Consider the following 15,853-nt stretch of genomic DNA (forward strand, 5'->3'; position numbering starts at 1 on the left):
GAAAGAAGAGGCGGAGGAAGAGGCGGTGGAGGAGGCGGCTGGGGAACCGGCCGCGTCCTTGCCCCGCCGGCCTCCTGCTGCCGGGGTAAGAGCCACCCAGGTCAGAGAGCTCAGTTTCCGCTGAGCTCTCCGACCTGGGTGGCTCTTAGCCCGGCAGCAGGAGGCCGGTGGGGAGGCGGTGGCGGCAAGGACGCGGCCGGTTCCCCAGCCTCCTCCTCCTCCGTCTCTTCCTCTGTCTCTTCTTTTGCAGTCTACACCACCGTTTTGACGGCGCACTGGAGGCGCACGCAAGCGCCTTCAGTACGACGTGTAGATTTGCTCCCACTGCGCTCAACTGGGCTTATTATCCAGTAAGGGTGCACGGGATTGCAGCCAAAAGTTTTCGATCTTTTGAAACGTTACCTGTGCACATGCACACCCACCCACTCCCCCCCCCAGCAGTCAAAATGTGAAAGCTTGAAAATGCAAACATCAACTTGCCCAAACAATATGCGTAGGGCGTAAGATAATCAGTGGAGGTACAAACGCCCCATTGGATTCCTGCCAGGGCTTGCAGGGGACAGAGTGCAGGCACTTCTTTTATTAACAGGGACAGAGGTGTCACCTGCCCTCACTCCAGACTTCCCTGTGCCTTCTGAGCTTAGCTGCAGTCCTCACATTAGCCGGAAGGAAATGTTGTCACGCAAAGTGTTTCGGACTGTCTTGGCCTTGGATGGGCAATTAATACCCATTCGCTTTACAAAAACCCTGCTCCTGGTGGAGATGGAAACTGCTGGAACTGTTGATATGGACACACAGAGCTACCTGTATCTCAAAATTTAAGTGTTACTGCTATATCACTTGGTATGATCAAGGCTGGTAGCTCTTCAGCTGTGGCAGTACAGAAATGTTATTATTATTATTATTATTATTATTATTATTATTATTATTATTATTATTATTATTAATAATAATAACAATTCTATACTGAATGCAATAGAATTTACTTCTAGGTTTGCACTGGACAACATGCGGTGTTAGTTACTCTAGATCAGCCTTCCCCAACCTGGTTCCCTCCGGCTGTATTGAACTACAACTCTCAGCATCCACCAACCAGCCATGGTCCAAAACATCTGGAAGACACTACATTGGGGTGTAGGCTGTTCTGGATTATAGCCTTTGCAGTTCTCAATTTGGTGCAATAATGTGACTGTAAACTGCATTATGCACATTACTACAGTATGTTAACAAGTTTGCAAGCATATCAGTAGCTGCTCCCCACATGTGCTCATATGGGGAAGGCCATACTCCCAACAGGAAAGAGCCCAGATGTTTCTGTGCTTCACTATTTCCGGCCTTTGACAGCACATGATAGGGTTTATAACAGGGTTGGGGCTTTTTTTGTACGTACCTAACATTTAAGATTTTTTTGCATTATTTTACTATATTGTATTTTTAAAGGTTTAACTTTTGTAAACTGCCCAGACAGCTTTGGCTGTTGGGTGGCACAGAAATGAAATCAATCAATGAAATGAAAGGCAGTGATTGGCATTCAGTAGTGCTCCTCTTTAGGACTGCATTCAGGGACAGGTAAATGTATAGCCCCCAGATCATTCAAATTAAACAACCCGCATTTCTGGGAGCTACGGTTTGAATTAAAAAGGGCTGCTTGCCACATTACATGCCTCATTAACCATATTCGTAAGCAAGTCAGAAACAAGACAGCATTCATGGGCATGACTTATAAAAGCAGCCTCCTCAGAGTAAGCAGGAATCAGAAGCAGGGAAGACATATGAAGAGCCCTGCTGGATCAGACCAAGGGTCCATCTAGTCCAGTATTCAACCAACTGTTGACCAGGGACCCACAAGCAGAACATGGTGCAACAGCAACCTCCCACCCATGTTCCCCAGCAACTGGTGTACATAGGCTTACTGCCTCTGATTCTGGAGGTAGCACATAGCCATCAGGACTAGTAGCCATGGCTAGTCTTCTCCTCCAGGAATCTATCCAACCCCCTTTTAAACCCATCCAAATTGGTGGCTGTCCCTACATCTTGTGGAAATGAATTTCTTTTATCTGTCCTTCCTTTTATCTGTTCTGAATCCCCCACTAATCAGCTTCCCAGGTTCTAGTATGATGAGAGAAGGTGAAAAATGTCTCCCAATCCACATTCTCCATGCCATGCATATCATGCCTCCCCTTAACCCTCCATTGATGTCAATGGAGTTTCCTCCATTTTTTATCCCCTGTGTGTGAGAGAGAGATTTGGGTGTGTGTGTGGTGGGAAACAGGGCTCTTTTGTAGCCCTACTTAGAGCTGCCAGGGATTGAACCTGTGATCTTCTGCATGCAAACCAGGTACTCTACCACTGAGCCATGACCCTTCCACAATTCATTTAAATAGGGTGACCATATGAAAAGGCGGACAGGGCTCCTGTATCTTTAACAGTTGTATTGAAAAGGGAAATTCAGCAGGTGTCATTTGTATATATGGAGAACCTGGTGAAATTTCCTCTTCATCACAACAGTTAAAGCTGCAGGTGCCCTGCCCTCTTTTAAATCTGGTCACAGTATAGCTGCAGTATATCTCCTGCAGCTTTAACTGTTGTGATAAAGAGGAAATTTCACCAGGTGTGGCATGCATACAAATAACACCTGCTGAAATTCCCTTTTCTATGCAACTGTTAAAGTTACAGGAGCCCTGTCCTCCTTTTCATATGGTCACCCTAATTTAAATGGGGTTTTTCTCACAGTAGGTTTGGGTTCATCTTGGTCTACTATTTTAAAGACAAGAGCATACCTCATTCTTATGGTGTTTCAGCCCCTTCTTTTCCCTAAAGCTTTTAAAACTTGATTTTGTTCTGACTTTATACTGTTAGTTTTACCCCACTCAGTGCCTGTTTACCCTACCCTGTGCCTGTTTGCTTTCTCTTCCCCTCCTTATTGTTTTATTATGGTTTTATTAGAATGTAAGCCTATGCGGCAGGGTCTCGCTATTTACTGTTTTACTCTGTACAGCACCATGTACATTGATGGTGCTATATAAATAAATAAATAATAATAATAATAATAATAATAATAATAATAATAATAATAATAAAAATATACATATTTCTCTACTCCAGCTTTCTCCAACTGGGTGCCCTGAGGTGCGTAGGTCTACAGTTCCCATAATGCCCCCAGCCAGCATGGCCATGGTCAGAGATTATGGGAGTTGTAGTCCAAAACATCTGGCAAACACCTGATTGAGGGAAGCTGGTTGAGATCCAGCTGGTGTAGATGGAGTTATGGTTCGGGAAGGCTGCTCTACCATCTTCTGCCAGTCCACAAGCAAAATGAACCCAAAATAAAATATGAACACACCACCACCAAGATTGGAAATATGAACAGCGCTTGAATAAGAGGCATGTTGCATCGGACATTTTCAACCATTACCTGTGTGTGTAGGTTAATGGAGGACTGGTTCGGGGAGTAAGGCCCCCCAAGGTCGTTCCTGAGTAGGTTGTCGCTGTGCATCTTAGTTTTGAGGCAGGTGATGTAACGATTACAAAAGTCCTTGCACAATTCATTCACTTTCTCCAATTCCAGCAGATGAATTCTCAGGACCTGAATTGCTTTCACCATCTGGGGAATGACAAAATGAAAAGCAGAGGTCAGACCACTTCTAGAAAACATTCATTGTTTTTAACCACTGCATCCAGATGATGACCTAGTAACTAAGACTGCAATGTTTATTAATCAACTGGTTAGATTAATCATTTTGATTGACCCTTAAGGGTTGCCTGATTAATTGAACAGCAGATTTTATTTTATTTTTTAAAAATTAAAAGATGCAAAAACTGATAAAAACGGCTACTGGCAAGCATCATCTTAGACAAGGACTCCCTTCCTTTCTGAGAAAGGAGGAGGAATGCTTCTTCTAAGATGGCGTTAGAAGAGGCATTCATTCCCTCCTGTGTGTGAGAGGAGGCATTCCTCTTCTAAGATGAAACTAGAAAAGGTTCTCTTCCTTTGTGTGAAAAAGAAATGCCACTTCTAAGATTGTATTAGGAGAAGCATCCCCTCTTGTACATGTGGGAGAAGGAATCCTTCTTCCAAGAAGATGGCTCAGCATATCATTTAAAAGCACTGTGGCTAGGATCTGCAAATCTAGTTTTCTGAACTGCACATCTACCGTATTTCTTCGATTCTAAGACGCCATCGATTGTAAGAGGCACACTAATTTCAGTATCACCAACAGGAAAAAAGCTTTGATTCTAAGAAATAATAAACACACCCGCGATTCTAAGACGCACCCCGTTTTTAGAGAGGTTTATATGGGGGAAAAGTGCGTCTTAGAATCGAAGAAATACAGTAGTATAATATGTTCAAGGGCAGCTTTAGACCTCAGCTTCTTTAACAACAGTTTCTCTGTGCATCATAGCACACCCGATTTCAAACTGAGGTTTTTTTTCAAAAGCTTGTGATATGGGATTGGGTGCTGCTGGCCAAAGTCAACAATCCCATGCGTGTGGACAGAATGTGTATGGACAAGATATTCACTATTTGAACTGGCCTTAAGAGGTCTCAGATGAGCACATCAACTGAAAAAATAAGTTCAGTTCAGCCACCAGCCAGATATTCTCCTCTCATTCGCTTCCAGCCAGCAGCCAGCTGAGAATAATCAGGCAGGAATAATGTAACAGAAAACTATGTAACAGGAAATCGAAAGCATCCACTTCCACTTTTACACTAACCACAGTTCCCTATAATTTCCAAAATTCATGGAACTGTGGTTCCTTTAAACTCTGGTCATTGAGAACAAATGAAGATCAAACTGTGTTTTCTGATTCTGGCTTGTTCTAAAACCGTAACTTAAGCAAACCTCCGTTCTCTAAATTCAGACATTGATTTATTTTATTCAGACATTGATTTATTTTACTTATTACTGCATTTATATCCCACCTTTTTTCCTCCAAGGAACCCAAGGAAATGTACATAATCCTCCTCCTTTCCATTTCATCCTCACAACAACAACCTTGTGAGGTGGGTCGGGCTGAGAGTCTGCCACTAGCCCAAAGTCACCCAGTGGGTTTCCACGGCTGAGTGGGGACTAGAACCAGGATCTCCTGACTCCCAGTCCAACGCTCTAGCCACTACACCACACTGGCTCTCACCACATCTCATGGAAATGTGGTTTAAAACTGGAAGTAGATACTTTCGATCTCCTAGGCAGACAGAAGAGGAGGAAAAGGGAGTGTGAAAGTCCAAGAGTCTCCCTTCACATAATGGGAAACGGTGGCTTTCCATTACACCTTAACAAGGCCACCGTGTCAATGTCCTACATCAAGGGTGTTCATCCTCAAGCCCACAAGCCAAATACGGCCTGCCTGGTTTAAAAGAAAACATGATCAGATTTTTGATATTTTAACCTCACCCCTTTTGCCAGTAGCCCTATTTCCCCTTTGCTTTTGTTTTTACCCACCACTGCAATGCAGCACCCAAGAGTTTCTCCAACACTGAATTTGGCTCTTGGCCTGGAAATGATTCAATATTCCCATCCCATATAACGGATACTGCTATCACCTAGACAGGTTAAAGAACCAGAAGCTCCATTTGCAAAATTCAGCATTGCATTCCTGACATGCTTTCGGGATCCAGTTGTAAGTGTTTTATGTAAAAGCGTGCCTGATTATTCTCAGCTGGCCTCTCTTCCTAACAAGATCGGAGAGTGGGAACACGCCTGTAAGCTGTCCCTTGAGCAAAGTCTTGGCCTCAGTAAAATATACCCCATAAATGTTAAAAAATTTACACATAAAACATTCCATGCATGGAACTGAGACCTTACGTTTTACAGCCCTGGCCTGAAATCTTAAAGAATATATAAAATCCCAGCTATTCACCACAGGGCAATAAATCTGGTTCTTTTATGGAACAAAGAGTCTTTAAATTTCAAAGCACTTTTTCAACTTGCTAATTTTAGTGGCCACCTTTTACAAACTATTAGTCACAGGCTGCTCATGGGTAGGATGACTATGCAAATCTACGCAGGTTTGCACTCTATTCTGCTAAGGAGCATGCAGAGATGTGATCAGGGAAGGGCTGCCTTTGGACATCCGGCCCAAATAGGGAGGCCAGGTTTTGCTCTTTGCCGATGGATGTCTATGCTATGGGGTATCTGCAGGCACCGATCCTTTCTTGCGGCTGTGGGTGTGCAGAAAGAGAAAGTGCATTCCCACAAGATGTTTGACATTATTACATGATTAATAAAAGCTGTCTTCTATATTTTTATCGGTCTCAGTCAGTCTCTGTCTGCATACTCCAGGGGTGGAGAACTGCTGCATTCCCTTGAGAGGAATATAATAATTAGCAGTGGTGGGCAGGGCCAGAACAAATATAGGTGAGCCGCCCTTCTCTTTCTCTCTGTCTCTTTGTGCCAGTCCTTCCTTCCTTTCTTTCCTTTCTTTTTTCTTTCTGCCACCCCTTCTCTTTCTCTCTTTCTGTCACCCTCCTCTCTCATTTTCTCTTTCTCTCTCTACCACCCTTCCTCTCTCAGCCACCCCTTCTCTTTCTCTCTCTTTCTGCCACCCTCTTCTCTCTCATTTTGTCTTTCTCTCTTTACCACCATTCCTCTCTCAGCCACCCCTTCTCTTTCTCTCTCTTTCTGCCGCCCCTTCTCTCTTATTTTCTTTCTCTCTCTACCACCCTTCCTCTCTCAGCCACCCCTTCTCTTTCTCTCTCTTTCTGCCACCCTCTTCTCTCTCATTTTCTCTTTCTCTCTCTACCACCCTTCCTCTCTCAGCCACCCCTTCTCTTTCTCTCTCTTTCTGCCACCCTCTTCTCTCTCATTTTCTCTTTCTCTCTCTACCACCCTTCCTCTCTCAGCCACCCCTTCTCTTTCTCTCTCTTTCTGCCACCCCTTCTCTCTCATTTTCTCTTTCTCTCTCTACCACCCTTCCTCTCTCAGCCACCCCTTCTCTTTCTCTTTCTGCCACCCTCTTCTCTCTCATTTTCTCTTTCTCTCTCTACCACCCTTCCTCTCTCAGCCACCCTTTCTCTTTCTCTCTTTCTGCCACCCCTTCTCTCTTATTTTCTCTTTCTCTCTCTACCACCCTTCCTCTCTCAGCCACCCCTTCTCTTTCTCTCTCTTTCTGCCACCCTCTTCTCTCTCATTTTGTCTTTCTCTCTCTACCACCCTTCCTCTCTCAGCCACCCCTTCTCTTTCTCTCTCTTTCTGCCACTGCCTTCTCTCTCATTTTCTCTTTCTCTCTCTACCACCCCTTCTCTCTCTCTCTCTCTTTCTGCCACCCCCTCTCTCCCTTTCTTTCTCCCCATTCACTGAGTTGTTGGGAGAGGAACAGTTGGGTTGTGCCAAAGGTCTCAACTGAACAGTTGCACAGGGCTTTTGAAATTGGGCCAAGGGATGCAGGTTGCCCACCCGTGACATACACACAAACCTACACACCTCTGAAAGGTCCATGGAATTTTACAGGGGAGGGGCTGGTTGAAGAGAAAAGCAATGTACTTTGGAGGCATTGCTAGCCCCTCCTAAAACTGTGTAGGATCTTTAAAGGCAGGGATCTACTTCTTCACCTACAACATACACAACTGTTTGCTTTGCTTTTATATAAGAGCATGTCTGCCATTCATCCCTATGGGGAAACATATGACATTGTATTTGAGGTCAATGTCACAGTGGACCTTTCTACACCTAAGGACCTTCAGGGAGGGAGTGGGGATGATACCGGACTTACATAAGATCATCCCTGGGTGGCAAAACGGAAGTGCGACATCCGGGAAGGGAAGAGGGAAGTCGCGCCCATCGTGCCCGCCATTTAAAACAAACAAACACAGGAGCTGGAGCAAACTTGCGTTCCAGCACAAAGTAAGTAAAAAGAAAAGAAAAGAAAGCTCTGGCTCCGCTCCTCCCACAAATTCTACCTACTGTTCCTTAAATCAGGGGTGGGAAAGCTCAAATCTGGCCCTTCTACTGTCCCAGCCTCTGGGGTTCCCCAAATGGCCATGAAAGTTGGCCTGAGATGATCAGGATTCAAATCCCTGCTCTGCCATGAAGCTGGGGCATGACCCTGGGCCAGACATCAGCCTATACTACCTTGCAAGGGTGCTGTGAGGATGAATGGGAAGGCAGGGGAAGAACACTACTGAGCACCTTGGAGGAAGTGTAGGCTTCACAAAAAGTGCAATAACCAAAGCAAACAAATCATAATACATGTTCTCAGATAATATTGTCAGCCCAGTGTTCCTGAAAGTCAGCATCCAAGGGCAAAGGCAAGAAAACTTGACATATACATATACGTGTGTGTGTGTGTGTGCGTGTGTGTGCGCGCTTGTGTGTATGTAAAATAAATCTCTCAATTATCTCAGCTCATTTGCTTGGGGTCTCTCATTTTATGTCCCTGCTTCGCTGAGCAGTATATCTGTCCGGATAAAGAGTTACAGTCCGATGGAATACGTGCGCAGGGTTGTAAAAAATACAGATGCTGAATTAATTGACTGTGTGGCACTCAGCAGCTGATTGAGTTGATAATGGCGAGATCTGACCTTTTTCTAATTTCTAATTATGTGCATCTCGCCTGTGAGGAATACATGATTCTTATTCTAATGATGGGTAATGTCGCTGGCCTTTTCATCTCCTCTTCGCCATCCGCAGTGGTGGACAATTTACATAGGATTAGTAGCATTAAAATCACATAGATACAACAAACAAACTCGGGTATGTGTGTCTGGGAAGATATTCTTTTAGGGAGGTCTAGTTGCATGCTCCCGACTGAGCCATCTCTTGCAAAATTCTCATCCGACGTCCACCATCAGGAAGAAAAAAGCCCGTGAGAGGAAAGCGAGAGGCAAGAAAACAACGGTAACAATACCGAAGAGTCAGGTGGCATGTTATAAGGATTCTTGAGCTGCAATCACCTACACACTTTCCCGGAAGTAAGACCCATTGAACTCAACAGGGCTTAATTCTGAACATAGGATTGCATTTCTGGTCATTTTCATGCAATAGACTCTGTGCTGGCTTTAGTTTTTTGAAAGCCCTTGGGCAAGAATTCCTCAATGGGTTCCCTCCCTTAGGGCTGGCCCTCCCAGGAAGTGGAATGAATCGACTACCTCAGGCGGCAGAGAGGGAGGAGTGGTACATTGCATGCTCCCCCTCCCCCAGGACGGCCACCTGCTTGTGCTGACAGGTGGACGAACACTCAGATGGGCAGGTATGTGGTCCGGACAGCTCTGCCAGCTGCTCCTCTGCTTTTGCATTTAACAGTGGGGAAGCAGAGCCCATGGGGCTCTCTGGAGCTGTCACCCGGTGGCACTACAGTGGTTACTCCGGAGAGCACTTCTAGCCTCGCTGTTTGACCGTGGCGAATGCCACAGTGGGAGAGTGGCTGTCAGGGCTGTCTGGAGCATCCACCACCCACCCTCTGGTTTGCTCTGAGGATTCTCTCAGAGTGAGCTGATTGGTGAGCAGGAGTTTGGCGTGCTTGCTTGCTCTTTGAAGAGGGAAAAGTGGCTGGCATGACTGCAGATTGGAGAGTAGGTAGTGTTAGGGGTGACACAGTGGAAGGCTGGGTGGTGGGAGAAGAAACGTGCTGGGAGACGTGTGGTGAGATGCAAGTGGGAGAGAGATGCAGCGAATAAAGGTAGACCTTCCTTGAGTCTACCTTCTCACCACCATTGTCACCAGGTGCTATGGCTCCTCGTTCTCTTTCTCGTCATTGCTATCCCTTGCTTGCTTGACAACCAGCAGGTCAGTGAGCAAGTAGGCAGTCACATCTACTGCTCCTTTTCATTCACACCATGACCACTGACTGGGCTGGAGCGAGAGGCAGGTGCACAAGTAGGTGGTAATGGGGAAGAGGAGGAGCAAGTCCACGGGGTATTTGCCATGGTGTGGGCTCTCAACAGGTGCCTGACCATGAACACTTGATATATCTACACTTCTGGAAATAGTATCAATGATTATGATGACAATAATGATGATGGGGATGGTAATAATAATAATAATAATAATAATAATAATAATAATATCCCCCCCCAAAAAAGATAGCATATTAAGAACATAAGAACAACCTGGCTGAATCAGATCAAAGATCTATCTCAGTCTTCCCCAACCATGTGCCATCCAGATATTTTGGACCACAGCTCTCAGCGTTCCTGATGTTTGGCAATGCAGGCTGAAGCTGATGGGAGTTGAAGTCCAAAACCCATGGAGGGCACCAGGTTGGGACTGGCTGGTTTATCTAGTACAGCACCCTGTTCCACACAGTGACCAACCAGATGCTTCTTCAGAGTCCACCACAAGCAACAGCTGGAAGGCAAGTGCAACTCACAATGTTCGTAACACCTCTAGACATGGACGTTCCAGTTCATGATTACGGCTGACAGAGGTTGATAAACCCATCCTCCATCAATTTGTCTCATCCCCGTTTCAAGCCATCTAAGTGGTTGGCTGTCATCTCCACTTTTTGTGGCCATGAATTTCATGAACCAACCATTTACGTATTGTATAGAGAAGTTTTTTTTTTTTAATCCATCTAAAATCTACTGCCAGTCAATTTTATTGGGTGACCCTGAGAGAGAAACATGTTTCTTTATTCACTTTCTCTACACCATGCATAATTTCACAAACCTTTACTTACAGCGCAGTCCTACGCATGTTCAGACAGAGAAAAAAAAAACACTCCTGAAACTCCCAGCAGGATTTGGGGCAGGAGGGCCATTTGCTGCTCCCCTTCAGGCAGCAAAATAGAATCACAGAATCATAGAATAGTAGAGTTGGAAGGGTCCTATAAGGCCATTGAGTCCAACCCCCTGCTCAGTGCAGGAATCCACCTTAAAGCATCCCTGACAGATGGTTGTCCAGCTGCCTCTTGAAGGCCTCTAGTGTGGGAGAGCCCACAACCTCCCTAGGTAACTGGTTCCATTGTCGTACTGCTCTAACAGTCAGGAAGTTTTTCCTGATTGTTATGTTGGACCAGCTCTGAATTGGGAGGATGGACCAATGGCTGACTCAGTATTATGGCAGCATATTTATTTATTTATTTATTTATTACATTTTTATACCGCCCAATAGCTGAAGCTCTCTGGGCGATTCACAAATGATGCATTAGCTCTATCTGTGGCAATATAAGTTGCAGTATGCACCTCTGGAGTAGGAAGCACATGAGAACATCTGGATTATTAGTCAAATGGAATCATTTTGCTTCAACGAACTTAAAATGGATCCCTTTTATGGATCCAAAGAAACAACAACAAGACACTAGTGGTGATGGCAACGTGATTATTTCTGCCGATTTAATGGTGGAATACATTTATTTCCTATACTGTCAGTGCTACAAACTGTACAAATCCAGGTTTGGTGCTCATGCATTAAGTGCCCAGATTCTATTAGGGATGTTTGAGAATTTCCTTTCTGTTCACAAACCATGTGAAGATATCCTTTTTTGCAATCTTGACCATGAGTAGGAATGCCGTTTTTGGGGAGAAATGTTTGCAAATTCCGAAAATTGTGAATTCAGTTGAAAAAGCTTTTTTTTTTTTTTTAAATCACATTGTGAAATGCACGTTTTTCCACACATGCACAAACACAAATGAAGTTTCATGCTATAGTCAATGGGGGATGTGTGGACTTCTGAAAAAAATATGCACGGAAATTTGCACTTTTCCTGTTGAAAATGTGCACGTTCCTCATTTGAACAAGCCAAGAAATAGCTTTGAAATGAAAATGGGATTGAGCCGAGAATCTAGGTGCGCTCTACAGTCACTGGTTCTCCCATCCCTCACACCCTGTTCTGAACATCCTGGCTGGGTTGAAAAGTACTGAGGATGATGTGTGGTGGGTGGGAAGGATGGCACCCCATGTTTTCTGGACAGGGAAACGTTTCAGCCATAACCTGCCGGCTGGAGCCAAGGCTGTTCTCATCTTTATTGCATTTAATTATGTTCCAGTGATGGAGGAATGGCAGTGAGGTCAAATGACGGCAAGCGAATGACCCCGCCAACGCTCCTGGGAAGACAACAGCACCTTGCAATTCATCGGCACAGCTTTAGCTTTTGACACTGAATCCCTTGGATAAATGACACAGGATGCTGATATAAGAATGGTGAACTTTAATGTAATCTGTGCAAAAATAGCAGGAGGAGGTCGCAACAAGCTGGTTAACTCCACAGACAAACGGTTGGAAGAAAGGAAGAAACCGGGCATTTAACCCACTGTGATCTCCTTCAAAAAAACCTCCTGTTAACTCTCCTGGAGGGAGTTTTCATACAATAGTAGTCTAAGAGAAGAAGAAGAAGAAGAAGAAGAAGAAGAAGAAGAAGAAGAAGAAGAAGAAGAAGAAGAAGAAGAAGAAGAAGAAGAAGAATCCCCATATAAATTGAAACAAAAGTGGCAGAACACAATGGTAAAAATCACAGCTCTTCAAAATAATCCATATTCTTAATGCATGAGAGAGTTACTCACCTCCTGCCACAGAGTTTTATAAATTTTATAAGAAACCATCCTTCTCATGATTCCCACATGCAAGAAGTGGCAAGATTGTTCTTCTACTCGGGAGCTTCAGATATAAAGATGAAGTTCCAGCAGAGAAGCTCCTTCAACTTAAGGTTCGCCATCATGAGTTGAAGTTGCAACATGAGGATGCAAGCCAAATATTTAAGGAAACATCCCTAATTAAGGGAGGTTTGCAGAGACCAACTGCATATGAAATGTGTCTGCACCACCCCACCAGGTTCAGGGTCAACACCAGGCACTCTCAGGCAACTGGCAGGGTTTCAGCAGAACCTCCACCCCCACCAGCACTGATGCCTGCTCTGGGCCAACTGGGTCAGTCAACTGGATCTGGGAACCTGCCATCTAAAATTTCCTACCATGGGCTACAGATTTCCTACAATTTCCTACAATTACCACTCCAGAGCATCCACTGGTGTTAATTTACTCCTGCATTCCACACAATTCCTGGCCGGGGCCTTAAGTGAGATAAGCACCGTGAGGCAGTCAAAGGTTGCAGAGCATGAAAAGCAAAAACCGGAGAACATAAACGATGTTAACAACAACAATCCAGAAAAAATGAGAGAAAGGACAAGAACAAAGAAAAAAGCAATGACCTCAGCAAAAACAACAAGTCTCTTTTAAAGAGCCCAGTTTCCAATGAAGCGGCCAGCAAGGCGGTTGAAAGAGAACTGAGGAGGCAGGTGGGAATCCACTGGAATCTGTGCAGTTGGACGGAGGGTGAGGTTTCTGCCAACAGTGTTCCTCGGCTATAGAAGTTTCCTGAAATGAGGCTCTGCACAGGCATAGAGCCTGCACGTATGAGGCACAGAGGCCATGAAGAAGAACCAAAATGGCAGCCCCGCACAATGCCCCGAAGTGATGCTGCATCAGGCACTGTGGGGAATTTAAAATGGTGGCTTAGACACTTCGTTCTGCCACAAGGTAAGCCTGCTGAAGAGAGAGGGCACAGTTCGGTATGTGCAGGTTTTCAAATGAAAAAAAGTTTTTGTTTGATGGCCTGCTTTTGGGCTACCTGGAGGATATTGGACTATTATGGAGAAAGGGGATAGGGAGACATTTTTCTCCTTTCTCATTGTACTAGAACTCAGGGTGGTGGTGGTGTCATCCCATGCAACTGACTGGTGGGGCATTTAGGGCAGATAAAAGGAAGGGCTACTTCACACAGTGCAATTCCACAAGATGTGGTGATGGGCACCAATTTGGATGGGTTTAAAAGGGGGATTAGATACATCAATAAGACTATCAGTGGCTTCTACTCCTGATGGCTACATGCTATTTCCATTATCAGAGGCAGCATGCATATGTATACCAGCTGCTGGGGAACATGGGCAGGAGGGTGCTTTTACATTCAGGTCCTGCTTGTGCATTTCCCATGGAATGCTGGACTAGATGGACCCTTGGTTTTTCTTATGTTTTTATGAACTTCACTTATGTATACCCCTTCCTCTATACATATTGGTTGAACTATTTGCACAGACTGCTGGTTGTGGTCTTTCCATGACTGTTTTGGGGTTCCCTGCACGACTCTTCTTAAGTTTTTACATTCATATGACTAGATGGACATTGGGTCATATCCAGCATGGCTCTTTTTATGTTTTTATGTTCTTCTCATGCTCTTACATTCTTATGACTGGATCGACACTGGGTCTGATCTAGAAGGGTTCTTCTTATTGGCCTATATTAATTGCTAGGGTACACCACTTTATGGGTGAGGGGAGTTTATTGTAACCGAATATAAAACAACTCTGTTTTCTGAGATCAGAAGACGTACAACCCAATAGAAAACATCACGGAGAGAGAGTGGACATTGCCCAGAACAGCTTTTACCAATCTGATGCCCTCCAGTGGACCACAACTCACATCATACCTGAGCATTGGTCACGTTGGCTAGAACTGATGTGATTTCTAATCTAAAACATCTGGAGGGTACCAGGTCGGGGGAAGGCTAGCCCAGAGAATGGTTGGGAAAGTAGGTTAAAGTATTCAACGTTTAGGCTTACTGCATTTTCAATTCTAACATTTTACAAGTTTTCTTGCAAAAGTATTTATTTACTACATTTATAAGTCCTCTTTTAAGATTTCTTTGGGGTGCCCTCCCACCCCCTGCAATGAGGTTCATAGAAGCTGAGGTGGCAATTTTGCTGTTGGATCTAAAAGGTATAGAAACCAGTCAGGAAGGTGGGATTATACTAACCAGTTAGACGCATTATCAGCTTATTCACAGTGTGGTTACTGAGCCATAACAACATTATAACTATTCAAACCTAAGTGCTCTATTTGGGTAATAATAGGTCTGGCCAATCACAATACACAGATTTGCATAATGAGTACCTAAGAAAGATAACTAGGCACTAATTATGCAAATCAGGCAACCATGACCTATCAAGGTACAGGGAACATCATAACTAGGGGAAACTGTTCAGTGCTATTAAATGTTTCAAATATAGGAACAGAGGAAGATACCTTATACTGAGTGAGACCCTTGCTCCATCCAGCACAGTACTGCTGACACTGACTGGCAGCAGCTCTTCAGGGATTCAGGCAGGTTTCCCCCCCCCTGTCCTACCTGGAGGTGCTGGGGATTGAACCTGGCACCTTTCACATGCAAAGCATGTGCTCTACCATGACCCCTGTGTCTCTTTCATCATGGAATTCAAAGTATTGTACGTGGGGGTTCCAGGTAGTTTCCCATCCAAGTACTGACCTGACCTAGATTGTGGCCTTAGAAGGTGCAGGGCAAACTGTATGATAAACACTGCTCTGTCCTACAGCAGCTGGCCAGTGCTCCCTGACTTCCAGCATCTGCTGTTTCAGGAAGCTGCCTCTCCCTGCCTAATGGTAGGGCTGGCCCCGTCCCTTCTTATGCAGCAGTGATAAGGAAAAGCAAGAGACTGCCCCCAATTAATACTACCTGCATTGCTCTGCCTTTTATAAAAAGGAAAGGAAAGGAACCTCTCGTGCAAACACTTGAGTCATTGCTGACTCCTAGAGGGACGCCTGCTTTCGCTGATGTTTTCTTGGCAGACTTCGTAGCGGGGTGGTTTGCCATTGCCTTCCCCAGTCGTGGTTGCCTTTCCCCCAGCTAGCTGGGTACTCATTTTACAGACCTCGGAAGGATGGAAGGCTGAGTCGACCTGAGCCGTCTGCCTGAGAACCAGCTTCCGCTGGGATCGAACTCAGGCTGTGGGGAGAGTTTCGGCTGCAGTAACTGTCTTTAATAAACCCATGGACTATTAGCTCGTAAGACAGAGGCCATAAAGATCATTTTGAGGCAGATGATGCTTGTATTATTACATTACCCCCTCTCTTTCTATCTCTTTCATTCACACAGTCAGCCATATGCATGAATCTAGGATATTTGT

At 44.8% G+C, this 15,853-nt stretch overlaps 1 protein-coding gene across 4 annotated transcripts in view; it reads right to left on the bottom strand.

The window, feature by feature from the left end:
* Window positions 1-15,853, bottom strand: part of PKNOX2 (PBX/knotted 1 homeobox 2) — a 362,331-nt gene that overhangs the window by 52,112 nt on the left and 294,366 nt on the right. For all 4 annotated transcript variants that reach the window (XM_063139402.1, XM_063139403.1, XM_063139401.1 and 1 more), the window contains one exon: window positions 3,416-3,604. In XM_063139402.1, the coding sequence (XP_062995472.1) occupies window positions 3,416-3,604 (189 nt within the window). The remainder of the gene's footprint in view (window positions 1-3,415; window positions 3,605-15,853) is intronic.

The sequence above is a fragment of the Elgaria multicarinata genome, chromosome 12 (assembly GCF_023053635.1).
Source record: "Elgaria multicarinata webbii isolate HBS135686 ecotype San Diego chromosome 12, rElgMul1.1.pri, whole genome shotgun sequence".
Taxonomy (NCBI): domain Eukaryota; kingdom Metazoa; phylum Chordata; class Lepidosauria; order Squamata; family Anguidae; genus Elgaria; species Elgaria multicarinata.